The sequence below is a fragment of the Salmo salar genome, chromosome ssa12, assembly GCF_905237065.1.
Source record: "Salmo salar chromosome ssa12, Ssal_v3.1, whole genome shotgun sequence".
NCBI lineage: Eukaryota > Metazoa > Chordata > Actinopteri > Salmoniformes > Salmonidae > Salmo > Salmo salar.
In genome coordinates this window covers 50315222-50342646 of record NC_059453.1, presented here as the reverse complement: position 1 = coordinate 50342646, position 27425 = coordinate 50315222, and the positions used below count along the sequence as shown (strand labels likewise).

Sequence of the window (27425 nt, the reverse complement as noted above, 5' to 3'; positions counted from 1 at the left end):
CATTTTGCACCAAAAAAAAACAAGTTAGACAGGCCCACTGGACTAAAAATGACCAGCTCATCTGGGATTTGCCCGAAATGCCAGATGGCCAGTTTACTTTGGTGTAGTACAAGTGACACTGTAATTAGGCAACTCTAGTAACAACATTGTATAATCAAATACTGTAGTACTTCAGCTTCCCAGCAGAGGGTAGGGCAGCATAATCAAAATATTTTGAATGGTGGAGAAAGCCATTATGGTTGTATAACTGGGTGTCTGCATTTGAACTATGAATTTCTCTATTTGTGAATTATAACTGTATCTATAGTTCCTCATCTTCACTTTCAATAGTGCAGCTTGAGTCTTCCTCAATACTTATTCATGTGCAAGATTGATGTATTCTTAAGTATCAAATATGTCAAAAAAGTATCATACATTTTCCCAGTTTCCCTTTGGAACAAATGTAATATACAACTGGTAAAAGAAGATACAGTGGATTTTGGTTCACAACAGCTGACAAGCAATATCAGTTTACAAAATCACCTAGATTTCAAGGGGCTAGCAAGAAAGAGAATGAGCAAGAGGTTATGGTTTGCAGAGACGTCATGCCCATATTAGGCACAGGGGCACGTGCCCCCTCAGATTTGTCCTGTTTAAAAAAATAAAATACAAATCATACTACTAGCCATTAGATACCAAGAAGCCATTTCAGGTTATCAATCACGTTAGAGTAGCTAGCTTGTTTAACTATCTTAGTTGGCATGCCTGCTGGCAAGATTGGTAGAGTTTAGAAAAGCAAGCAGTAACTAAATGTACTGAATGAGACTCACATTCCTTTCAATCATTTATCTAGATTTTAGCAGAGAAGCATACTTAGTTTCTTAAAAAAAAAAAAACACCAGTCAGAAAGATACAGACAGTTCAAGAGGTATGCTTAGATATGCAGAAATATTCATCTATTTTTTGTTTTATTTGAATGATTATGGCTCTAGATTTCGGGAAAAAGCATTTGCAGGCTTTGGAAAAATGCGAAGTTCTCCAATTTAAGGACAGGGGCAGAGACCCTCCAGACCACCCCCCAGAAATCATGACACTTTTTGCCCCCTCACATTGGGGTAAGTGACGCCCCTGATGGTTTGTATAAGATCTATATTTCCAGTGTTGGGGAGCAGTAAACTACAACTAGTAATTTAACTACATTTTGCAGTAGCTTGGTGGTAGCTGAACTAAAATCTAGGTCGTTTTTTCAGTAGTTAACTACATTTTGCAGTAGTTTGGTGGTAGTTGAACTAAAGTCTAATCTAGGTAGTGTTTTCAGTAGTTAACTATATTTTGCAGTAGCTTGGTGGTTGTTGAACTAAAATCTAGGTAGTGTTTCCAGTAGTTAACTACATTTTGCAGTAGCTTGGTGGTAGTTGAACTAAAGTCTAATCTAGGTAGTGTTTCCAGTAGTCATTGACAAAAGATTGTACTGTGCAGCCGTCTTCATCGACTTGGCCAAGGCTTTCGACTCTTGTCAATCACCGTATTCTTATCGGCAGACTCAACAGCCTTGGTTTCTCAAATGATGGCCTCGCCTGGTTCACCAACTACTTCTCAGACAGAGTTCAGTGTGTCAAATCGGAGGGCCTGTTGTCCGGACCTCTGGCAGTCTCTATGGGGGTACCACAGGGTTCAATTCTCGGGCCGACTCTTTTCTCTGTATATATCAACGATGTCGCTCTTGCTGCGGGTGATTCCCTGATCCGCCTCTACTCAGACGACACCATTCTTTATACATCTGGCCCTTCTTTGGATACTGTGTTAACAAACCTCCAAACGAGCTTCAATGCCATACAACACTCCTTCCGTGGCCTCCAACTGCTCTTAACCGCTAGTAAAACTAAATGCATGCTTTTCAACCATTCGCTGCCCGCACCCGCCCGCTCGACTAGCATCACTACCCTGGGCGGTTCTGACTTAGAATATGTGGACAACTTCAAATACCTAGGTGTCTGGCTAGACTGTAAACTCTCCTTCCAGACTCATATTAAACATCTCCAATCCAAAATGAAATCTAGAATCCGCCTTCTATTTTGCATCAAAGCATCCTTCACTCACGCCGCCAAACATACCCTAGTAAAACTGACTATCCTACCGATCCTCAACTTCGGCGATGTCATTTACAAAATAGCCTCCAACACTCTACTCAGCAAACCGAATGCAGTCTATCACTGTGCCATCCGTTTTGTCACCAAAGCCCCATATACCACCCACCACTGCGACCTGTATGCTCTAGTCGGCTGGCCCTCGCTACATATTCGTCGCCAGACCCACTGGCTCCAGGTCATCTATAAGTCTGCGCTAGGTAAAGCTCTGCCTTATCTCAGCTCACTGGTCACAATAACAACACCCACCCATAGCACGTGCTCCAGCAGGTATATCTCACTGGTCATCCCCAAAGCCAACACCTCCTTTGGCCGCCTTTCCTTCCAGTTCTCTGCTGCCAATAACTGGAACGAATTGCAAAAATTGCTGAAGATGGAGACTTATATTTCCCTCACTAACTTTAAACATCAGCTATCCGAGCAGCTAACCGATCGCTGCAGCTGTACATAGCCCATCTGTAAATAGCCCATCCAATCTACCTACCTCATCCCCATATTGTTTTTTATTTACTTTTCTGCTCTTTTGCACACCAGTATTTCTACTTGCACATCATCATCTGCACATCTATCACTCCAGTGTTAATTTGCTAACTTGTAATTACTTGCTACTATTGGCCTATTTATTGCCTTACCTCCTCACACCATTTACACACACTGTATATAGACTTTCTTTTTTTCTATTGTGTTATTGACTGTACGCTTGTTTATTCCATGTGTAACTCTGTGTTGTTGTTTGTGTCACACTGCTTTGCTTTATCTTGGCCAGGTCGCAGGTCTAAATGAGAACATGTTCTCAACTAGCCTACCTGGTTAAATAAAGGTGAAACAAATAAAAATAATAATTGTTAACTTCATTTTACAGTAGCTTGGTGGTAGTTGAACTACAGTTTAATCTAGGTAGTGCTTTCAGTAGTTAACTACATTTCTTTGCCGTGTAGCTAACTACTGTAATGGGCAATAATTTCCTTTATTCTTCGGCATCAGACCTGCCTAATTCTCACTTGAAACAGTTTTTTGTGTTTAATAGGCTAATTTACATATTCTGTTGACATATGACCCGATAGTGATATGTCTTGAAAGTTGTAGTCTATGACATTTCAGATGTACATACTTTATGAACAATCTTCATGAAATAATTTGGATGTAGTGATCTACTTTTTCAAAGCTACTTCAGTTAAGGAAACTACTCTGAACAAAAATACAAACGCAACATGTAAAGTGTTGGTCCCATGTTTTATGAGCTGAAATAAAAGATCTCCGAAATTTTACATATGCACAAAAAGTTATTTTGCTCAACTTTTGTGCACAAATTTGTTTACATCGCTGTTAGTAAGCATTTCTTATTTGCCAAGATAATCCATCCACCTGAAAGGTGTGGCATATCAAGAAGCTGATTTGTAAGTCGCTCTGGATAAGAGCGTCTGCTAAATGACTTAAATGTAAATGTTAAATGTAAACAGCATGATCATTACACAGGTGCACCTTGTGCTAGGGACAATAAAAGGCCACCCTAAAATGTGTAGTTTTACACAACACAATGCCACAGATGTCTCAAGTTTTGAGGGAGCGTGCAATTGGCATGCTGACTGTAGGAATGTCCACCAGAGCTGTTGCCAGAGAATTGAATGTTAATTTCTCTACCAGCATCATTTTAGAGAATTTGACAGTTCGTCCTACCGGCCTCACAACCGCAGATCACGTGTATGGCGTCGTGTGGGCGAGCGGTTTGCTGATGTCAACGTTGTGAACAGAGTAGCCCATGGTGGCGGTGGGGTTATGGTATGGGCAGGCATAAGCTACCGACAATAAACACAATTGCATTTTATCGATGGCAATTTGAATGCACAAAGATACCGTGACAAAATCCTGAGGCCTATATTTTTTAAGGTGTCTGTGACCAACAGATGCACATCCGTATTCCCAGTCATGTGAAATCCATAGATTAGGGCCTAATGAATGTATTAAACTGACTGATTCCCTTATATTAACTGTAACTCAGTAAAACCTTTGAAATTGTTGCATGTTGCATTTATATTTTTGTTCAGTACATATTTTCCTTAATGGTAGCTTTAGTGTAGTTTAACTTCTTCAACTGTGAAGTATTTGGTAGCTTGGTAAACTATATTTTCCGAGTAGCTTCCCCAACAATGTAGATTTCCTGCCACAGTCAATCAGTTGGTAGAGCATGGTGTTTGCAATGGTGTTTGCAACGCCAGGGTTGTGGGTTCGATTGTGGGTTCGATTCCCACGGGGGGCCAGTACGGGCAACAACAAAAAAAATGTATGAAATGTCGCTCTGGATAAGATCGTCTGCTAAATGACTAAAATGTAAATGTTTTATGAGTAGTAACTTTTGCAAAGTCATCATGTAACAAAAGATATAATGGGAAAACCGTGTTTCAGTATTGTGGTAAGTCAGTAATAGATTGTTAAGTAAAGTTCAGAATTTGCTGGCTTCTTTTCAACACATTTAGGTACGTAAAGGGACATTTCAAAACAAAATCTAAGTTTGTCAGACTTACAGTCAGGATAAAACAGAGATGGAGTCTTGATGTTGGTCACATAAATGCAGTCTTGGTCTGGGATTCAATAGTGTCTGGGCCTGGGTTGGCACCCAATGTCTTGGTCTGTTGATCATGGTTTGTGTAGTCTTTCAACTCACGTGGTCAAGATACACCAGTGAGTGCCATCTCTTGTAAGAGTGGCAACTTAAAACTGCCAGGGAACCTTGTTTTTTCAATACGGTTGCTTATTTTTCACACATTTTAAGAGGGCTGGTCTTAGTCTTGTTTAGTTCACATTTTAACTGTCTTTATCTCATCAAGGAGTTGGGTTTGAGTCTCTAGAGTGTTGACTCCATTTTTGTGAGAAACTGTGACTTTGTCTGAATCTTAACAGTTTTGAGAAACATTGTCCGACTCTCAAAACAACCAATATTTAAAGGCAAGCACAAGAGATAAAGTTGAATCATACCAGTGAATGGTAAAGGTAAGGGTTAGGGGGTTGGGATAATGTAAAAAAACCAAAAACACACCTGGATTGGAACTGCCACTGCCAATCACCAGTCCTGCATGTTACGCCCACTGCCACCCCCAGCCAACATCCTTGCACGGCATTTCCTATTTTCACTCACAATGCAAATTCAATATCAAAACTCACTCGACTGTCTTGCAATATTAGAAGAAAATCAATTGTGTTTGTGCTTGCTGCTCACACACCACATTTGAAAACTCACAGGCACCAAAAAGAGATATAGTTGTTTTATTACAAACATATAAGGAATACACTACACAAACGTATATATTGATCCAATTACATAGAAAACGCGATCATGATTAAGTTTAGCCTACATCAAAACAAGATACACAACTAAAGGTTAAAGAGTAGGCCTATTCATACAATCAAACAACAAGCATGAGGTAATCATTCTGTTCTCAGGGGTGTACAGGCTGGGAACTAGGTAGGTGCAAGCCTGAAGACAGCTTAGTAGTACGAAGGGTTATGGAAGCAAACAACATATTTGGATAAATTAGGCATTCCCTTTCGAACAGTATGGTAAGTAAGCAGCGGTAAGCGAGGCTCACAAACATTTCTTATTGGTTTATTATTGTAAGGTTTTCATTGGAATGGCTGGTATTCAGCAAATTTCCTGTGGAAAGTTCTCCACCACTTGGTGGAATGTAACCAGACACATGCCATCTAACATGAGACTTCACCAATAACATCAACTCTGTAGGCCACCACTACATAGGTTAGAAAATAAACAGCGTTGGCATGTTTTCCCACTATAGTTGTGTGTTGTGTGTGATGTTATGTATGTGTGTGTGTGTGATTTTGAGTGAAACAGGGTTTACATACCCTCACACTTCCATTCATGTGTGTGTGTGTGAGACGTGCACTGTTGCGCTGTTTGCACATGTGAGTGTGCGTGTGTTTGTCTCTGGATGGGCTCATCTCTTCTCTTCCACCAGCAGCTGGAGCCTGTCCTCTCCGTAGCGAGGGGTACTCTGTCCAGTCTCAATGGCCTCACAGTCATCTGTGAAATACACTAGGTCCTGTGGGGAGGTCAAACAGTCAGACCTTGGCATACACAATATCTTCAGCTGCAGAATGTGGGTGAAAGGATGAGCAAAACTGAGGAAACGTTGGCAGACAATAAACTAAATGAGCAGAAGTAATCACGTTATTTTTTATATTGAATTGAACTCTGGCCTGTAATTCCTTAGCTTGGTTCCAGAAATGCCATCTCGTCAACTCATGTCATTGTCATTATAAGGGTTGGCATGGCAGAACAGATCTGGAAAGAGGCTAGTCATTTCCTGCACCACATACAGAATAGGCTATGACAGATCTTTTTTTATTTTAATAATTCTCTGGGTATGAGAGACAGCATGGTTCATTCTTCTGCATAGCTAAGCACACACATACCCGATAACAGATTCTGTTGATAATTGTGTAGAGGTTGTTGACTTTGCGCTTTAACAACACGATCCTGGGTCGCTCTCTGCAGTACCGTGTAGGAAGGTTCTCCACAACATAGAGGAAGTCACGGAGCTTGGTCACGATGCACGAATTCTACAGGGAAATAACAAAGACATTGTTTAACCTATAGCTCAATGAATATTATAATATATCGATTCAAAAGTTACACAGAAACAGTTTCAGATACTGGTGTACAACAACTGTTTCATATTCATTTAAATTGATCGGAAAGTTTCATTTTTCAGCTTTGATATCGGCATCCAATCACATTATGGAATGCATCCATCTTCTAATCTACATCAAACATGCATATTGCATCACAAACACATTACAGTTAATGCAATATAACCCAAATGAGACGTCAAATCAGATTCTGGTTCCCTCTGTCGACCTTTTCTTCAATACTGGTATGACGTCCGAGAATCAATATTTTGTTCAGATAAATTACATGGTGTTAAACTTACGTGCACATCCAGAAACATCTTGGGCAGAATCTCCACGCAGGTTTTCTACGGAATAAAACGTCTAAATGAGAAAACATTTGGATACATAAGAAAATAACTGTTTTTAATCAAAAAATGAAATTGAAATAGCACACCGTGAGATGATAATTGTGTAGTTTTTCCAAAAGGTCCATTATTTCCTTGCTCAAGCCAAGCACTCGGGAGTAGCATGTCGGTGGTGCACAATCTGCTAACCAAATAAAACTAAAGAAACAAAAGAAAGGTGCGAGTCTCATCTTTCTACCCGTTGTTGCATCGGTTAAAAAAAGGCTTCTTCTGTAGAGGCAACTACGCTTGGGCTTTACAAAACGAGTGTGTTCTTTGTCGAGCAACTTTGCAGTTTGTAGTTGGGAGTGACAAAACAAAAAAAAGAGATGACGACGTCGAATATCCACTAAGCGCAACATAACTGGATATGAAACTTATGACGCGCTCCTATGCATTTTGGAAACGTAAAATTTCTTCCAGGTATCAACATCCTTCAGGATGACAACAAAGTGTATCATCCCATGCTGTAACAATCCACATGTCACTATCAAAATAAATGTAAGCACATGTTGGCAGTGGTGGAAAAAGTACCCAATTGTCATACTTAAGTAAAAGTAAATATACATTATTAGAAAATGACTCAAGTAAAAGTGAAAGTCACCCAGTAAAATACTACTTGAGTAAAAGTATAAAAGTTGTTGGTTTTAAATATACTTTAGTATAAAAATACATGTAGTTGCTAAAATATACTTAAGTATCAAAAGTAAAAGTATGAATAATAAAACATTCCTTATATTAAGCAAACCAGATGGCACAATGTTCTTGTTTTTTTTATATATATACGTAGAGCCAGGGTCATACTCCAACATTCAGACATGTTTAGTGAGTTCGCCAAATCAGAGACAGTAGGATGACCAGGGATGTTCTCTTGATACGTGTATGAATTTGACTATTTTCTGTCCTGCTATGCATTCAAAATGTAACGAGTACTTTTGGGTGTCGGCAGGGGCGAAAATCTGATATCCACTTTGGAGGGGACAATTACATGACATTTTCACAAGAGCAATTCCTGAGGAGGACACCAAAAGTAGTGCTGTAACACATAGCCTACGTTTAATATGGTAAATGTATATTGAGGAACCAAAGAAATAAGGTGTTTGCCGTACTCCTAACTACCGGTACCCAAAACTACACAACTAATCACAACAGCAATAACATTGCCTTTAACAAATCTTAGTTCAGTCACCAGTTTAAATTGAGAGTGGGGGTATCCATGGCATTTTCCAATTATGTTCCTATTTTACAAGTCAAAAAAATTGAGAACCTTTCATAATGTTGCCAAACAAAGACTCAACAAACTTACCTCCCTGTCTCTGCCAGTCTGTCCCTGCATATCTGTCCCCAACTCTGCTGTCTGTGTGCCATCTGTTGCCTGCTCTGCCTAATGACATCATTGTGAAACATTTCCATTAGAATTTCATTTCTTTCTTATGAACATTTTATCAACTAGTCTTTGAGATATTAGGCTACTAGGGTTCTTACTATGCGTTTTGGTGTATTGAAAAATACTCTGATGTCCGTCTTTTATTTTTCTGCCATTTTTCTACCTGGCTGGCTACACACACAGTGTGTAGGTTATTTACAGTAGGAGATGGGCTTCTATCATCTTCAATCATTCTATATGGGCTTCGATCTAAAAGGTAGCTAGAAAATGTGAAACGGATTAAAATGACAAGAGTTGACAGCTGTATGAGTTCACCATTTACACAACATATGCTGCAACCTTTTGTAATTTTAATAGTTTGTTTCATATTGGCTGGCTTCCAACAATAGCTGAATTTGCAAAGCTAGCGAGCACCAATTCAGTTTCAGTGGTGTTTGCTATAATCTTTGCTACCCGGGTTAAATAAAGGTGAAATGAAATAAATAAATAAAAGTTCCCTTGCGACAATTTAGCTTTTGCAACGAGACCATTAAATATATTTAAGACAATGGTAGAAGAGAGTGTAGTTCTGTTCAGTTTGGACTTCAGTTTATCGCTAACCTTATCACAGGGACTTTGAAGCACTAACTTACATCATCTGCATGCTGATTCCATCTTTGACGACGCCACATAAATGGAATAGGTACTAGCTAGCTTAATAGTTAATATTTGCGCGCTAGCTCTGCATATTCAGCTAGTGTGTGTGTGCGCGACTGACTGGATGAACCTCACGGCAGTTACGTAGCAAGCTAAGGAACTGGCAGTGGATCAAACCATTGTGAGGCAAGGGGAGGGGGGGGGTCGCAATCTTTTGAAACTTAAAAACGCGCTATTAAGTGTCTATAATCAGCACAATTGCTTTCATTGCGTATTATTAATATTATTTAAATTACATAGTTATGTTTCAGTGATATATTGGGGGGGGACAAATCATATTTTTCCCAGGATGGGGGGGGTCGTGTGTCCCCCGTGTCCCCCGGGATTTCCGCCCTGGGTGTCGGGGAAAATGTATGGAGTAAAAGTACATCATTTTCTTTAGGAATGTTGTGAAGCAAAAGTAAAAGTTGTCAAAAACATAAATAGTAAAGTACAGATACCCCCCCAAAACTACTTCAGTAGTACTTTAAAGTATTTTTACTTAAGTACTTTACATCACTGCATGTTGGTAACATTTGTATGGCTGTTAATGAAACGATTTACAGAGTTATAGGTAGGCCTAGTTAATAAACTGAGTGTATATAGCTAAACTGATCATTATTAATTTATTGATCGTTTATGAATCTGTAAAAAACTGTTGTAACACATTGGTTGAACTTGTGGGATTGTTATTTTGAGCTTGCCAAAAAAAATGACTGTTGCAGGTGTTTTAACATACAATGGATAGGAACACTACGATACTATTTTTTTTTATAACATTTGTATATATTTATCATAATTGTATTTATATAATTTGTTAAAATATTGATAATGGTGATGTGGTTTATGTATATGCCAAGACGTGCAAATCATTCATTATCAGAAAAACTAGCTGTCTACAGACAAAGCCTGCAACTATATGGCTATTTTAAAGTACCTTGAGACTACTTCAACTAAATTAAACGTTAATACATATAATTTTTCTCATTGTTATCATAATACCATCATTGAGTACCATAAAGGTGGGACATTTTAGAGCTCATAACAGAGTCTAACAGGGCACATGTTCCCCTAGCCTGTTCTCAGATCTGTTTGTGCTGTTTTGCCAACTCCTTCAGTCAAACAGACCTGGGACCAGGCTAGGGGTTCAGTATAGGACCAGTAGGAATCTAATGGCAAGTCTGTGTCTACAGTAGACCCTCTGAAACCACCAGCAAGCTCAGGGTTGGTCTGTGGGGGCCACCGATCCCTTCTTCAGATTAAGAAAGTTCCTTTTCTTCCTCTTCCTGTTGGTGGCCCCTGTCGTGTTCTGGGGCTCCGGCAGAACGCGGAACACAAACACTCTCTCCCCCGTAGTGGGGATGTCCAGTACTACTGCATCGTTGGCCGAGCCAGAGGTGGAGGGTGCTGCTGCAGTAGTGGAGACAAACACAGTTTCACCGTCCACCTCTACTCCTCCTCCCACTGAAATCAGAACGGAGTCTTGGAGCTGTTCCGAGGCTATGGTTTGGCTCGTTCCAGTCGCGACTGGTTTGGGAATGGCAACAACTCCCTCCCTCCCCTTTTCCTGGACCAACACTTGCATGACGTCCCTGCGAGCCTCGGGTCTGGGATTGAGAAACAGCCTCTCCAGCAGGCTCTGTCTCTTCTCCTGGAACCTGGAAAATGAAGAGCATGACATTTGATTATGATTTCTGAAGCATCTACAGTATATATAGTATTTTACAAAAGTGGGACCAAAATGCATCTACCACTCTATGTTGCTATGTGCCAAATATTGTCTCTCCCAAGTTATTTCCTAGTACTTTGAAAACGTACCCTTAGGCTCCAATTCAATCACCGATAAATAAAAACAGCACTGCAGGTTGACTCACAATCAATGTTTATGCTTTATCGTTATCAAGGCAGTAACCTTTTTAAATTCGCACAGACACACCCATCCTTGTCGTCAACATTACATTGTCAACATTCTGAGTTGATGAGAACTGATTGAATTAGGGCCTGAAAGTGTATCCACATCTAAAATAAAAGCTCCAGAAAAAAGTTGAGGCTCTTTGTCTTGCACTCACTGGTTTCTGTCCTTGTCCGTGCTGTGGGCTGAGACATTCCTCCCCACCATTTCCTCCCTCAGTCTGACCAGCAGAGATTTTCCTGCTCCCCCTGGCCACCTGAGAAAAAAAACCAGCCAGAATGGAAAAGAAAAATAGCTCTCTGGCTATAAAGAAAAGTATTCACGCAGGGGACAAGTGAATTAAGCAGATGGAGACTCCACAAAATGATGCATTTTGTTCTATTTAAGTTAACTTTCTCAGTAACGTCCCTCTTTTCCTGGCTAGACAGGCCAAGTCCCAGGTGTCCTCATACAAAGAGCATTATTCACACAAGCAACAGTGTCCAAACAGAATGTTGGCCAGCCCAGACAACACATTGACAGTAAGTGTTCCAAGCTCCCAGCCAATGTATCATGGGCAGATGGGAAGGTATGATCCACATCACTAAGGACTTAACATGGTCCACACAAACCTGCACAGTCGTGAAGAGGGCACGGCAGCACCTCTTCCCTCTCAGGAGGCTGAAAAGATTTGGTATGGGCCCTCAGATCCTAAAAAGGTTCTACAGCTGTACCATCGAGAGCATCTTGACTGGCTGCGTCACCGCTTGGTATAGCAATTGCACCGCCCTTGACCGCGAAGCGCTACAAAGGGTGGTGCGGACAGCCCAGTACATCACTGGAGCCGAGCTCCCTGCCATCCAGGACCTCTATACCAGGCGGCGTCAGAGGAAGACCCAGAAATGGACAAATACTCCTGCCACCCAAGCCATAGACTGTTCACTCTCCTACCATCCAGCAAACGGTACCGGAGCATCGGCTCCCGGACCAACAGGCTCCGAGACAGCTTCTACACCCAAGCCATAATAGCCAGACTGCTAAATAGTCAATTAATGGTACCCAAACTATCTGCACTGACTATTTTGCACTGACCCTACGCACACTCACTAGACTTTATATACACACCATATACACACACTACACTGTCACTCCCACACAAATCCCTCACACATTCAAACACAAAATATGCACACCCACAACACAAACAAACATACACTCACAGACACTCACTTTTACACTCATCATTTGCTGCTGCTAATATTTGTATTTATGATTATCTAACCGGATGCCTAGTCACTTTACTCAGCCTTCATGTACATATCTACCTCAAATACTTCATACCTATGCATATTGATCTGGTACCGGTACTCCCTGTATAGAGCTCCATTCTTGTGTATTTTATTTTACTCCTCTTGAGTTAGTTACTACTTAATTTTTGAATATATATTTTTTTACTCTGCATCGTTGGGAAAGGTTCGTAAGCAAGCATTTCCCTGTAAAGTCCACACCAGTTGTATTCGGTGATAAATAAAATGGGATTTGATTTGAATGAGTATTCTTTCCTCCTCAGAGAGATCACATTGATTAGTCTCACTACTTCGACAGTGCTGTAAGAATGCAGTTATAACTAACATTTTACACACCAAGTAAATCAGAGGAAGGTCCCAAAAAATTGTCAAAGACTCCAGCCTCCCAAGCCATAGACTGTTCTCTCTGGAACCAGCAGGACCGTGAACAGATTCTACCCCCATGCCATAAGACTGCTAAACAGCTAATCAAATGGCTACCCACTACTGCTGCTATCTATCTATCTATCTATCTATCTATCTATCTATCTATCTATCTATCTATCTATCTATCTATCTATCTATCTATCTATCTATCTATCTATCTATCTATCTATCTATCTATCTATCTATCTATCTATCTATCTATCTATCTATCTATCTATCTATCTATCTATCTATCTATCTATCTATCTATCTATCTATCTATCTATCTATCTATCCTGTTGCCTAGTCTCTTTAACCCTACCTATATGTAAATAGCTACCTTAATTACCTCATGCCCCTGCACATCAACTCGGCACTGGTACTCCCTGTATATAGCCTTGTTTTTTGGGGGGGATTTGTGTGTATTGTTTTGTATTGTTAGGTATTACTGCACTTTTGGTGTTAGAAACATAAGCATTTCGCTGCACCTACGATAACATCCGCAATATGTGTATGCGACCAATAAAATTTGATTTGATATTATATACTCGTCATTGTTATTCGTTATTTACTGTGTATTCATTCATCGTGACACTATTACATTTATATCTTTAACTCGAAAAAGGACTTGGAAGTAAGCATTTGACTGTTAGTCCACCCCTGTATTTTACGAAACGTGAAGACTTTATTTTGACTTGATCTTTTCGCAGGTTCTGTCAAAAGTTCTCATGTGGACTGAAATACCAGCTTCCCCTGTATGATCACATAAATTTTAGCTTGCTATTAATTCCCCACATGAAGGCTGAAATGTTGAACCATTTTCTTTTAGTTCCTTTTTGTTCTACTTTGGAATCTACTTGAAATTCCTTTTAGTTCTATTTTTTTGTGGTAGTATATTTGTGTGTGGCAGGTGCTTACAATTAGTGCCATAGCGCAGTTTCGCGGAGCCCACCCTGTAGTTTGAAAGGTAATTTCCTGTAATATAAAATAAATAAAGAATGGCTTATGACGTGTTCATATGCTATCTGGGGGGCCCAACCTCCGGGGGGACCACTTGCGGGAACTGCGGGGGTGTGTGCTACGTCAGTGGTTACAAGGGCAAGAAGGGCCATATTCAAAGTTAAGTTAATAGGAGCCAAATTAAATTATTAGATTGACACATGATAAATATATCTTAGAAGCTTTTAAGATGGGAAACAAACTGCATCCAACGTTACTGACAAGTAACACATTGTGCTGGTGTGAGTCACTCATAGACACCCGCCTAAACATCTGGTGCACGGCACAAACTGCTCCAAGAGTTCTATTCTCTAGTGGGATTGCTGTTTTGGAGCCTGCTAAACAGTGAGCATATGTATGACTTCATTTACTTACTGGATGTAAGTGGTGGGTTAAAACTGGCGTTAGACACCAAAGATGTGCAAGCTATCAGATGCACCATGCTCAATACTTGACTAAAGTTTACCCTGAGTTTCAATGGCCAGGCAGAGAGTTTGTCTCAGACTTCAAATCTGCCAAGACTGCTACTTTTCGCTGTTCCCAATCTTCACCCTCCCTTGGGAACAGCCAATACTGGCAATGGAAGATATGAACTTTGTTGTTGTTAATGTCTGTAAGCAGGAACATGCCACAGTGTTGACAACTCTACCTTTAAGCTCTGTTGCGGCAGATTTGAAGTCTGTTGCTGTTGTAAGCAGGAAGTCGCCCTGCTTTGTTGATGATGTCATATTGCAGACTCTACCTTTAAATGTCTACTGCGAGATTCTGGCCATGTTCTACTTACCCAGAGTCAGATGAACTCGTAGATACCATTTTTATGTTTCTGCGTGCAGTATGAAGGAAGTTAGCGGACGTTTCGTGAGCCAATACTAACTAGCTTTAGCGCAATGACTGGAAGTCTACAGGTACAATAGCAATGCTGGCCTAAATGCCAGAATCTCGCGGTATACCTTTAAACAATTCTGAAGAAAACACTCCAATCCACTACCAATAAAACTATTGCTAGACGAAGGAGCTTCAGTAGTTCTTACACTGTGCTCTCCTGCTCTGCGGACGCTGGGATGACCGATTGCTTGGGGCAGAGGGCATCAATGAGGGAGAGCAGCTCCGACTCGGGGAGGGTTGGGAGGAGGAGGCGGAGAGCCTCTAGGAGAACCTCAGTGGAGACCTGGCTCTGCCTCACCAACCTGGCCGCAAACTCCAGATCCTGGGGCGGGATGGAGGAAAAAGAGGGATGGCGGGAAAAAAAACTGTCTCCTTGGGCTTGGACTGTCAACAAAATAGTGACTCAGACCCAGATTAAGCCTACTTCTAGACTAAAAAGCAATTGGAGAATCACAATTATATGATGCTAGATCACCTGGTCACAGTTTGTGTAGAGTCTCTTCAGCTCCAGCTGCTCCTTGAGATCCTCCATGGCTTGATTCCTAGCGTTGGCCTCTTGCAGCCTGGGAAAAAAAATGATAAAATATTCATAATTATTCTGTTCGCACTTGGGGCTATGTTCTGTGTTACGCTTCATGGTGCATTTGTGTAAGAATATTTCTCAATTGTACATTTCTCTTAGGCAGAATAATAGCTCCAAAAAGACCACCTCTCTGTCTGCAGAACGATGACCTGATCACACATGTACAGGGCCTCGTGAAGGATGGTGGCCATGCGGCTGTCACGCTCTATATGAAACAGCCTCCTTTGCCCTTCCTCTTCCTCCTCTTCCTCTTCATTATCAGAGTAGTGTGGGTCTTTGGGTGGTCTGTGTTTGGAGGGTCCAGACTCCAGACTCTCCAACTCTGCATGCTCTCTCTGGAGCTGGAGCTCCGCTTCCTCCAATCCCTGTAGTCACACGCAAAGGGATCACGGTCTTCACAAAAACTTTACTCACTGAGGATATATTTTGTATCCTGTATCTGTGTGTGCGCAACCAAATTGCTCAGGCGGATTTTGATCAAATTGAGCCAATGATGTAATACTTCACAGCTAAAGTATGAATCAGGCTACAGTACATGGTAAAGCATCCAACATGCCACAATGTCCTATCCTACCAGACAGTGGTTCAGGATGCTCTGGGCTATGGGGGCTGCCCCCAGGCTCCTGCTGGCTCGCAGGTCTTCTGTGAGCAGGCTCTGGATGGTGAGCAGAGCTCTGGAGGTCTCCAGGACCCTGGTCCTCCTCTCAGCCTTCTGGTAGTGGAGGGCGGCCATCTGCACGGCCAGGCCGTCTGCCTGGTTCCGAAGCTCCGAGTCCCTCACGCTACGCATCTCCTCCAGGACCTAGAGAGAGACGTCAGGGAACGAAGGGGTTTAGCTAAAGTTGTAGGAAATGAGTTAGGTTAAGTGATTAGGTCACAGTTACTCAACTAAGCTCTCCCTGGACCCTGGTGAGACATACATCTAACACCCTGTGCGCTTACTCTTATTTTCGTGTTAAATGTGCACATTTTATAACAGGTTATGGTCCAGTTAGGCAGCCCGAGGAACCCTAGTCATAGCAAGAGTAGGTTTATCAGTAGGCTGACTAACAGGTTTCATAACACTGGCAGTAAACGCTAAGGGACAGTTTTTCTGAATTTGATGATGAGACCATTCCTGGACTAAAAAGGATGTTCAACGAGATCATTTACAGAGTGTGGATTTTAGCCAAGGAGTAGGCTTAATCTGGGTCTGAGAAACTCTAAAGGCTCTAAAGGTTTCGGAGTCCGTCCGGGAATATCCCCTTACCCGCCTCCACTATATTCCCATCTCGTCCAGCTGTACGAAAGGAGCAAAAATTGAGTGAACGTGACAAAAGAGGATATGCGCAATATAAAAGCCTTCTCCTCCATTTTATAACTGCCCCTCGGGACAAATAAAGTTTGAGTGAATTGAGTTCCACCGAACCTTCTCCCTCACAGTGCGCTCCATTTCTTTTTCTTTCTCAAACAGCTGTATCCTGTCCTCCATCTTCTTCTGGAAGAGCAGCAGTTCTGAGGGGTCTGCTCGCTGTCTGCCCTCAGTGGATTTCCCTTTAGTCCTCGTCTTCTTCTGGAAAATACACAAGATGGTTAGTGAGATGGTGAGGGAAGTATCTCCACAGCATAGGCTACTGTCATTTCATCTTGTCTTTTTAGCATTAGTTGCTATTTGTTTTACCATTGACCTCTATGGATATAGACTAGGTGTTTTTGTCAATACTTTCATGCGCTCCCACAATGTGCCAATGCTCCAGCTTACATGTCTGTAGAAAGTCTGGCGTCAGTTGAAAGAGAGGGGATGAGTTTGAAATAGGATGGCCATCACCAGTGACTTCACTGCTATATCCGTAATTTGATGTTATTTTAATGGACAAAAAAATGTGCTTTTCTTTCAAAAACAAGGACATTTCTAAGTGACCCCAAACTTTTGAACGGTAGTGTATATATATAACGCAACATGTCCAAGTGATCTTTGTCAACTGTATGTTACAGCTAAGGAACCAGCAGAGGGCAGTATTATCATTTTGGCACTACAAACTGTTTGTATCAGATACTCCACCAACCTCTGGCTGTGAATGTTCAGCCTGCTCCTCCATCTCCTTCCTCCAGGTGGACAGGGCGGTCTGCAGTTTGGAGCGGGAGAGGGCGTGGGGCAGCATCAGGCAGTGGTCCATCCTGGACAGACAGTTCTGGAACTCCAGCTTCATGTGTAGGAGCTCCTCGTCCGATAAGGTGAGCTGTGACGAGCACAGAGACCTGGAAGGATAGAAAATACACGCAAACACACACACAGATGGATGGCCACACACACAGCTAATATTCGCATTAAGATACCCCAGAGGTTTATTTTTTTGCCCCCTTTCACAATTAATCTGAAATGTGTACCAACATGACCATCTTCTCTATAGCGCAAGGGACTGACCTGAAAAGGTGATTGGAAAACAAACATCTGCTCACCTGAAGAAGACCTGTCCCCTGGCCCTCAGCTCCTGCTGCTCCTGCAGCTCCTTCTCCATGCCCTGGTGCAGCGAGTCCCTGGAGGCCTGGAGGGTCCTTACTGCTGCCTTGCCCTCCAGATGGAGCCTCTCCTGGGCCTGGGACAGGGCGCTGCTGCTGGCCCCTGTGGGGGACCCCGATTCTGGCTGCTGGAGGGGGCCACGGGGGTTCCCCAGGGCCAGCAGAGCCTGGGCGACAGCAGGCTGGATGGCCTTCACCTCCGCCATGGCGCTGTGGATCACACGCATGGTGACCTGGGGGAGGTCAAAGGTGAATCTCCAGTCAATAGAAAGTCAGGGAAAGTGAAACTACTTGCTTGGTTAGTTAACAATCCATGTAACTATGTATGTACAATCATGTATGATGTTCATTTGCTGTCTAACAATAACTTTTTCAAAAACAGCTATGTTGTGTACTTGCAACAAAGTAAGTCCTGTCTGTCAATGGTCTCGAACTGGGGACTTTCTGCAGACCAACACTTTGCACTCACAAAGCACCATTACCTATTGCTCCACAAAAGCCATGGCCCTGGCAGAGCAAGGGAAACAACTACTTTAAGTCTTAGAGAGCGAGTGCTGTCACTTGAACAATGGATGCTACTAGTGCACTGCTAACTAGCTAGCGATTCGAAATTGGCAACATATGTTGTGCAAGTTACCTAATCTAACCATTGTATATAAGGAGAGAGGCGGGTGTTGTGTCATTTTGAGTTACCTTACGGATGTCTGCAGCGGCCTCCTCGTCCAGGTTGTTGATGAGCTCCCCGAGCTCCAGGCACTGGGCGGTCAGCAGGCTCTGCCAGCAGCGGAGGTGCTGGGCCGGCTCCACCTCCACCCTGTCCTCCTCCAGGCCCCCTCGGGACAGGGCCGACAGCTCCTTCTGCCTCTGCTTGTGGCCCTGCAGCTGGATGAAGAGAAAAAGACAAGGTTGAAAAGCTTAAAATCGACACCTGGCCCCTACACGCCTATAGGCACTCCTTGGGCATGTTCAGTCGGCAAATGTAAAACGTTGCAGATAGAAATGGCAAGAACAGAGCTGATGTTCGTTCAATATATATTCATCTGAATATTCCACTACGTTGTGCCCTACTGAACAGAACAAAACCTAGCTGTTACCGATTTAAATTCAAATTCAGATTGCTATATTGGCATGATATACAATTTGTAGATATCGCCAAAGCAGTATAGTGGTACAGCATTTGAGTAAATACAGTACAATGCAAAGAGGATAATGAATACAGTTAATTTCAATAGTAATAATAATAGTAAATATAATCATGTATACAGGAACAACACTACTGCTGTTGTATTGTGTAATCTTCAGTCGATACATTTCATTAAATACAAATATGATTATAAAAAAGAAAGAATGGCTAATCAACAACAAAATGTACATGGATGATGGTTACACTATGTATTACTTGTAAGTTATATACAATGTAAATACTTCAGGGAATTAATGGTCATGGGATGTCCTTCAGGCTATGGCAATCATATACATACAGTGACTTCAGAAAGTATTCAGACCCCTTGACTCGTTCCACATTTTGGTAGGTTACAGCCTTATTCTAAAATTGATGAAATAGTTTTTTCCTTCATCAATGTACACACAATAACCAATAATGGAAAAGCAAAAAGAGGTTTTTAGAATTTTAGCTAATGTATTAAAAATAAAAACAGAAATATCACATTTACATAAGTATTCAGATCCTTTACTCAGTACTTTGTTGAAACACCTTTGGCAGCGATTACAGCCTCAAGTCTTCTTGGGTATGACGCTACAAGCTTGGCACATGTGTATTTGGGGAGTTTCTCGCATTCTCTGCAGATCCTCTCAAGCCCTGTCAGGTTGGATGGGGAGCGTTGCTGCACAGCTATTTTCAGGTCAGTCCAGATATGTTCAATCGGGTTCAAGTCCGGGCTCCGGCTGGGCCACTCAAGGACATTCAGAGACCTGAAGCCACTCCTGCGTTGTCTTGGCTGTGTGCTTAGGGTCGTTGTCCTGTTGGAAGGTGAACATTCACCCTAGTCTAAGGTCCTGAGCCCTCTGGAGCAGGTTTTCATCAAGGATCTCTCTGTACTTTGCTCCATTCATCTTTGCCTCTATCCTGACTAGTCTCCCAGTCCCTGCCGCTGAAAAACATCCCCACAGCATGATGCTGCCACCTCCAGATTTGACGCTTGGCATTCAGGCAAAAAAGTTCAATCTTGGTTTGATCAGACAAGAGAATCTTGTTTCTCATGGTCTGAGTCCTTTAGGTGCCTTTTGGCAAACTCCAAGTAGGCTGTCATGTGCCTTTTACTGAGAAGTGGCTTCCGTCTGGCCACTCTACCATAAAGGTTTGATTGGTGGAGTGATGCAGAGACAGTTGTCCTTCTTCACCATGGGGTTCTTGTTCACTTCTCTGACCATGGCCCTTCTCCCCCGATTGCTCAGTTTGGCCAAGCGGCCAGCTCTAGGAAGAGTCTTGGTGGTTCCAAACTTCTTCCATTTAAGAATAATGGAGGCCACTGTGTTCTTGGGGATCTTCAATGCTGCAGCCATTTTTTGGTACCCTTCCCCAGATATGCGCCTCGACACAATCCTGTCTCGGAGCTCTACGGACAATTCATTCGACCTCATGGCTTGGTTTTTGATCTGACATGCACTGTCAACTGTGGGACCTTATATAGACAGGTGTGTGCCTTTCCAAATCATGTCCAATCAGTTGAATTTACCACAGGTGGACTCCAATTAAGTTGTAGAAACATCTCAAGGATAATCAATGGAAACAGGATGCACTTGAGCTCAATTTCGCGTCTTATAGCAAAGGGTCTGAATACTTATGTAAATGTTTCACTTTTTCTAAAATGTAGTTATGTAAATAAGGTATTTCAGTATTTCTAAAAACCTGTTTTCGCTTTGTCATTATGGGGTACTGTGTGTAGATTGCTGAGGATTTTTATTTATTTAATCCATTTCAGAATAAGGCTGTAACGTAACAAAATGTGGAAAAAGTCAAGGCACAGTATCTGGCAGTAATATTTGTGGTTTCTCTATTACCCAGAATAATTCCCAGCTTTATGTTATTAGTAAATGAGTAAAGGCACAGGAGTTGGGAATTGATAGAGATATTTTCTTGAAAAAATAGTATCTTATTTTGGAGTATTTTTCAGTATTTCTCAAATAAGTGCTAATTCATTATTTATCTAATTAAGATATGCAAATGTATTGCCTGAGAGCAACACTGTGAAGTTTGACTTAAACAACGCACTGTCAATCATCTCACCATGTCGGAGATGAGGTCCCTCCTCTTCTTGACCAGGCCACAGTGCATGGCCCTCCTCTCCCGGTTCAGAGCCTCGTCCAGGCCCTGCCTCACCAGCACCAGCTCCTTCTGAGCCTTGTCTAGCAGCAGTTCCACCTGCTCTTCAGACACATCGCTCCCCCTGTTGGAATACAGGCAAGGTTGCATTTTAGGAATGTAGGCTACATCTATGTTTCCCAAGTTTCCCGAACCCTTAGTAGTCTACAATGGCTTAAGGACAAGTATGTAGAAGACAACAGGTGCTATAAAACCTGACATACAATATAACACATGAAGAGAGTCATAGCACAAACCAACCTCCTATGTTGCCTGAAGCAGTTCTCTATCTGGCTGGAGGTCCTGGAGAAGGTCTCGGAGATGAGGCCCTTCAGGCTGTGGAGGCTGTGCACCAGGAACCTCCTCTGGGCGTGGCGCTCTCCCAGCATGCAACGTTGGTTGGCCAGGACCACATCCAGCACCTCCTCCAGCTTATTCTAGAGAGATGAGATGTGATCAAATAAAATGAGATGAATTGAGAAGACATGAGATGAGACATGATATGTGGTTGTCTCACCTAGCTATCTTAACATGAATGCACTAACTGTAAGTCGCTCTGGATAAGAGCATCTGCTAAATGACTAAAATGGAAAGAGATGAGAAGAAATTAGATGAGATAGATGAGACAAGATACAGTTGAAGTCGGAAGTTTACATACACCTTAGCCAAATACATTTAAGTATTCAGTTTTTCACAATTCCTGACATTTAATCCTAGTAAAAATTCCATGTCTTAGGTCAGTTAGGATCACCACTTTATTTTAAGAATGTGAAATGTCAGAATAATAGTAGAGAGAATGATTTATTTCAGCTTTTATTTCTTTCATCACATTCCCAGTGGGTCAGAAGTTTATATACACTCAATTAGTATTCGGTAGCATTGCCTTTAAATTGTTTAACTTGGGTCAAATGTTTCGCGTAGCCTTCCACAAGCTTTCCACAATAAGTTGGGTGAATTTTGGCCCATTCCTCCTGACAGAGCTGGTGTAACTGAGTCAGGTTTGTAGGCCTCCTTGCTTGCACACACTTTTTCAGTTCTGCCCACAAATTTTCTATAGGATTGAGGTCAGGGCTTTGTGATGACCTCTCCAATACCTTGACTTTGTTGTCCTTAAGCCATTTTGCCACAACTTTGGAAGTATGCTTTGGGTCATTGTCCATTTGGAAGACCTATTTGCGACCAAGCTTTAACTTCCTGACTGATGTCTTGAGATGTTGCTTCAATATATCCACATAATTTTCCTTCCTCATAATGCCATCTATTTTGTGAAGTGCACCAGTCCCTCCTGCAGCAAAGCACCCCCACAACATGACGCTGCCACCCCCGTGCCTCACGGTTGGGATGGTGTTCTTCGGCTTGCAAGCATCCCCCTTTTTCCTCCAAACATAATGATGGTCATTATGGCCAAACAGTTCTATTTTTGTTTCATCAGACATGAGGACATTTCTCCAAAAAGTACGATCTTTGTCCCCGTGTGCAGTTGCAAACCGTAGTCTGGCTTTTTTATGGCGGTTTTGGAGCAGTGGCTTCTTCCTTGCTGAGCGGCCTTTCAGATTATGTCAATATAGGACTCGTTTTACTGTGGATACAGATACTTTTGTACCCGTTTCCTCCAGCATCTTCACAAGGTCCTTTGCTGTTGTTCTGGGATTGATTTGCACTTTTCACACCAAAGTACGTTCATCTCTAGGAGACAGAACACGTCTCCTTCCTGAGCGGTATGACGGCTGCGTGGTCCCGTGGTGTTTATACTTGCGTACTATTGTTTGTACAGATGAACGTGGTACCTTCAGGCGTTTGGAAATTGCTTCCAAGGATGAAACAGACTTGTGGAGGTCTACAATCTTCTTTCTTGGGTCTTGGCTGATTTTTCCTATTTTTCCCATGATGTCAAGCAAAGAGGCACTGAGTTTGAAAGTAGGCCTTGAAATACCTCCACAGGTACACCTCCAATTGACCATTTTCTGAAATTTTCCAAGCTGTTTAAAGGCACAGTCAACTTAGTGTATGTAAACTTCTGACCCACTGGAATTGTGATACAGTGAATTTTAAGGGATATAATCTGTCTGTAAACAATTGTTGGAAAAATTACTTGTGTCATGCACAAAGTAGATGTCCTAACCGACTTGCCAAAACTATAGTTTGTTAACAAGACATTTGTGGAGTGGTTGAAAAACTAGTTTTAATGACTCCAACCTAAGTGTATGTAAACTTCCGACTTCAACTGTATGTGACGAGATTAGTTGAGAGGACAGTATTTCCCCTTGACTTTCCCATTTAGTCCAAAGCAACTCTCAGTGATACATACAGCGAAACATTGCTGAAAACTATTGCTGAAGTAGCTCCTACCTGAACATTTACGTTGCCTGTTTCAAAGTGTTTCCTCCTATCTGTTCCTACTGAACGGGACCATCTTCACTAGCTCACCTGATAGGCAAAGTAGTCATGCAGGAGACTCCTGGCCTCGGTCTTCTCCAACTCGCACATCCTGGTGGCTTCCTCCAGCTCTTCTGAGAAGATCTTGTGCAGCTCCACTCTTCTCCACTCCACTATCTGCCTTTGGACCTTGGCTGAGGCCTCCTCGTGTCTCACCAGCAGGGTGCGCTGGAGGTGACTCTGGTTCAGCTTGTGGAGCTTCTCCAGGAGGACACTGCATTGGTGGAGCTCCTGGAGAATCAACCAGAATCAACCAGACCTGTGTTAAATATAAGTGTGAAATACTTGAAGTGCACTTGATTTAGTCTATCCAGTGCCATGGAGAGCTACTGGGTGTGCAGGCATTTGCTCCAGCCCACCACTAATACACCTGCTTCAAATAATCACCTAACCATAGTCTTGACCATAATTAGCTAAATCAGGTATTTAAGCACAGGGCTGGAGTTGCTTCTCCATCTGTGCCCATAGGAGCCATTTCTGGCATGTTTAACAAATTTTTTATGCACAAGTCACATTGCTCTCTACCTCCGCCAATGATTTTTGATTGATAATAGCCACTACAGTACCTGTTCATCAGAGTGCTGAAACAGCACCTCTGCCCGTGCTTTCTCCTGGGCCTCTCTGCGATGCTCCGCCTCCATCTGCTCCCGGGTCTCCAGGTTGCACTGGGCCGCCAGGGTTGCCATGCGTGCCAAGTGCTCCTCCTTCAGCTTGCCCTCCATGCCCATCAGCTGACCGTGGAGCACGCTCAGGAGGCGCTGCTCGGCCTGCTGGGACATGTGGTTCTGGGAGCGCAGCACGGCCAGCAGGGCTGCGATCACATCTTTGTACATCTGGACCCGACTGCTCTCCAGGCTGGAGGTGGCTCGCAGCAGGCTGGACATCTCCAGGCTGTGAGGATGTCAGATATACAGTACCAGTCAAAAGTTTGGACACACCTACTCACTCAAGGTTTATTTTTTATTTTTACTATTTTCTACATTATAGAAAAGTAGTGAAGACAAAAAAAAGTGTTAAACAAATCAAAATATATTTTATATTTTAGAATCTTCAAAGCAGCCACCCTTTGACTTGATGACAGCTTTGCACAATTTTGGCATTCTCTCAACCAGCTTCATGAAGAATGCTTTTCCAACAGTCTTCAAGGAGTTCCAACATATGCTAAGCACTTGTTGGCTGCTTTTCCTTCAGTCTGCGGTCCAACTCATCCCAAAACATCTCAATTGGGTTGAGGTCGGGTGATTGTGGAGGCTACGTCATCTGATGCAGCCCTCCATCACTCTCCTTCTTGGTCGAATATAACTTACACAGCTTGGAGGTGTGTTTTGGGTCATTGTCCTGTTGATCATCCGTTCACCTACTCGGCGTCTCACAAAGACACGGCGGTTGGAACCAAAAATATCAAATTTGGACTAATCAGACCAAAGGACAGATTTCTACCGGTCTAATGTCCATTGCTCGTGTTTCTTGGCCCAAGCAAGTGTCTTCTTCTTACTGGTGTCCTTTATTAGTGGTTTCTTTTCAGCAATTCGACCATGAAGGCCTAATTCATGCAGTCTCCTCTGAACAGTCGATGTTGAGATGTGCCTATTACTTGAACTCTGTGGCATTTATTTGGGCTGCAATTTCTGGGGCTGGTAACTCTAATGAACTTATCCTCTGCAGCAGAGGTAACTCTGGGTCTTCCTTTCCTGTGGCAGTCCTCATGAGAGGCAGTTTCATCATAGCGCTTGATGGTTTTGCAACTGCACTTAAAAGAAACTTTCAAAGTTCTTGACATTTTCCGTATTGACTGACCTTCATGTCTTAAAGTAATGATGGACTGTAGTTTCTCTTTGCTTATTTGAGCTGTTCTTGCCATAATATGGACTTGGTATTTTCCCAAATAGGGCTATCTTCTATATACCACCCTTACCTTATCACAACACAACTGATTGGCTCATACGCATTAAGGACAGAAATTCCACAAATGAACTTTAACAAGACACACCTGTTAAAATAAATGCATTCCAAGTAACTACCTCATGAAGCTGGTTGAGAGAATGCCAAGTGTGCAAAGTTGACATCAAGGCAAAGGGTGGCTACTTTAAAGAATCTAAAAAATAAAATATATTTTGATTTGTTTAACACTTTTTTAGTTACTACATGATTCCATATGTATTATTTTATTGTTTAGATCTCTTCACTATTATTGTACAATATGTAGAAAATAGTCAAAATAAAGAAAAACTCTTGAATGAGTAGGTATGTCCAAACTTTTCACTGGTACTGTATATTATAAAGCTTTGTCTGACTTTATACTTTATTGTTCATCAACACTCAGTTTTCGGCAGTCAAATGACCAAATAGCCCTCTACTGGCCTCATGGGTGGAATGTTATATATTTAAAAAAAAATCTTCATATTTTCATAATTAACAAACATATATTTTATTTGTTGTTGAAAATTTGGGGTTTCTATGTCAAACTGTTTTGTAAAAATTCAGTACTATGTAATGTATATAAAGTGTAAGATTGGGATGCAAACCCAGAATTGAGTACATTTCCACTCTATATCTGACATGGTACAGGTGTCTTCTTTCTTTTAAGACTATAAAAATGTGTTAGGTGTATACCTTTTGTTTCAAAGTTGATTTGTTTAAGACTACAAAGAAACACTCTGTGTAACCCAGATTTAGCCCACTGCAGTAAAAGGTTAATGCAGAAAGGTATAATGCCAGTGTTTACCCTATATTCATTTAGCAGCGGCAGGCCACCATTACTAAAACGTGACCATTACTAAAAATAATAACTTTGGGATGGTAAATAATTTTCAGTATAAACTTAAATGACTAAAACCAGATATAAAGTATGTAGAAAGAAAACAGAGTTATATATTTTTTAAATAAGATCATGTTTGAGAACTAACAATCACCAGAATAAAAAATAGACAGTCAGGGAGAAAAAATTTCCCAAAATGTCATGGCATGGAGCCCCCATTGATTGTCTTATAGTGTTTGAGTCACTCAGATAGCATACGAACAAGGCATAAGCCATTAAAATGTGTAGAATTGCAGGAAATTTGCTTTAAAACGTTTAATTTTTTTGCCACGTGACTAAATGTTTTGAATTGCAGGAAACTAGCTTAAAACTGTTACATTTTGTCTCCGCCCCATGGCAAAATGTGTAGATTTGCAGGAAATTAGCTTTAAAACGGCAAAACAAATTACAGTATGCGTGGCCATGAGGAAGGTCAGAAACCACGCCATTGGCCAAGCCCCACGCTAACTTTGCCACTGCTGCTGGAAAGAATTATCGGGGAAACATGGAATGCAACACGATGCCTCAATAATTATATGCATGTATGGCCCTTATAAAGCCTTAGCAACTTCTCATAATGACCAAATAACAGCTACTTTCAGTCTAGTAAGAAAAGAAATACACTGAACGATAATATAAACGCAACATCTTTTTGTTAATGCAACCAAAATGACCCTATTACTTGTCTCTGTTGGTCCCGTGTTTCATGAGCTGAAATAAAAGATCACAGAAAGTTTCCATATGCACGTAATACTTATTTCTCTCAAATGTTGTGCACAAATTTGTTTACATTCCTGTTAGTGAGAATTTCTCCTTTGTCAAGATAATCCATCCACCTGACAGGTGTAGCATATCAAGAAGCTGATTAAACAGCATCATCATTACACAGGTGCACCTTGTGTTGGGGACAATAATAGGGTACTCTAAAATCTGTCACACAACACAATGCCACAAATGTCTCAAGTTTTGAGGTAGTTTGCAATTGGCATGCTGATTGCAGGAATGGCCACCAGATCTGTTGCCAGAGAATTTAATGTTAATTTCTCTACCATAAATTTGTTTTAGAGAATTTGGCAGCACGTC

At 41.8% G+C, this 27425-nt stretch overlaps 2 protein-coding genes across 4 annotated transcripts in view; both read right to left on the bottom strand.

Moving 5' to 3' along the window:
* Nucleotides 1-5372: 5372 nt before the first annotated feature.
* cytl1 (cytokine like 1) lies at nucleotides 5373-7427 on the bottom strand. The gene is given in 4 exon segments (NM_001146509.1): nucleotides 5373-6181; nucleotides 6555-6701; nucleotides 7073-7117; nucleotides 7207-7427. Coding segments are annotated over 4 exon segments (438 nt in total). The 5' UTR covers nucleotides 7348-7427; the 3' UTR covers nucleotides 5373-6076.
* Nucleotides 7428-9701: 2274 nt separating this feature from the next.
* The window catches only part of LOC106565205 (limbin), a 22585-nt gene continuing 4861 nt past the window's right edge, over nucleotides 9702-27425 (bottom strand). Inside the window, exons 10-23 of one of the 3 annotated variants that reach the window (XM_014132065.2) lie at nucleotides 24112-24436; nucleotides 23537-23776; nucleotides 21371-21546; nucleotides 21035-21194; nucleotides 18481-18669; nucleotides 17728-18020; nucleotides 17334-17526; nucleotides 16697-16840; nucleotides 15863-16090; nucleotides 15415-15653; nucleotides 15181-15268; nucleotides 14852-15027; nucleotides 11288-11386; nucleotides 9702-10876 (exon numbers count right to left, since the gene is read on the bottom strand). In XM_014132065.2, coding sequence (XP_013987540.1) covers nucleotides 10438-10876; nucleotides 11288-11386; nucleotides 14852-15027; nucleotides 15181-15268; nucleotides 15415-15653; nucleotides 15863-16090; nucleotides 16697-16840; nucleotides 17334-17526; nucleotides 17728-18020; nucleotides 18481-18669; nucleotides 21035-21194; nucleotides 21371-21546; nucleotides 23537-23776; nucleotides 24112-24436 — 2989 coding nt within the window. In that variant the 3' untranslated portion in view covers nucleotides 9702-10437. The remainder of the gene's footprint in view (nucleotides 10877-11287; nucleotides 11387-14851; nucleotides 15028-15180; nucleotides 15269-15414; nucleotides 15654-15862; nucleotides 16091-16696; nucleotides 16841-17333; nucleotides 17527-17727; nucleotides 18021-18480; nucleotides 18670-21034; nucleotides 21195-21370; nucleotides 21547-23536; nucleotides 23777-24111; nucleotides 24437-27425) is intronic. The other 2 variants (XM_014132066.2, XM_014132067.2) reach the window with 2 other exon arrangements.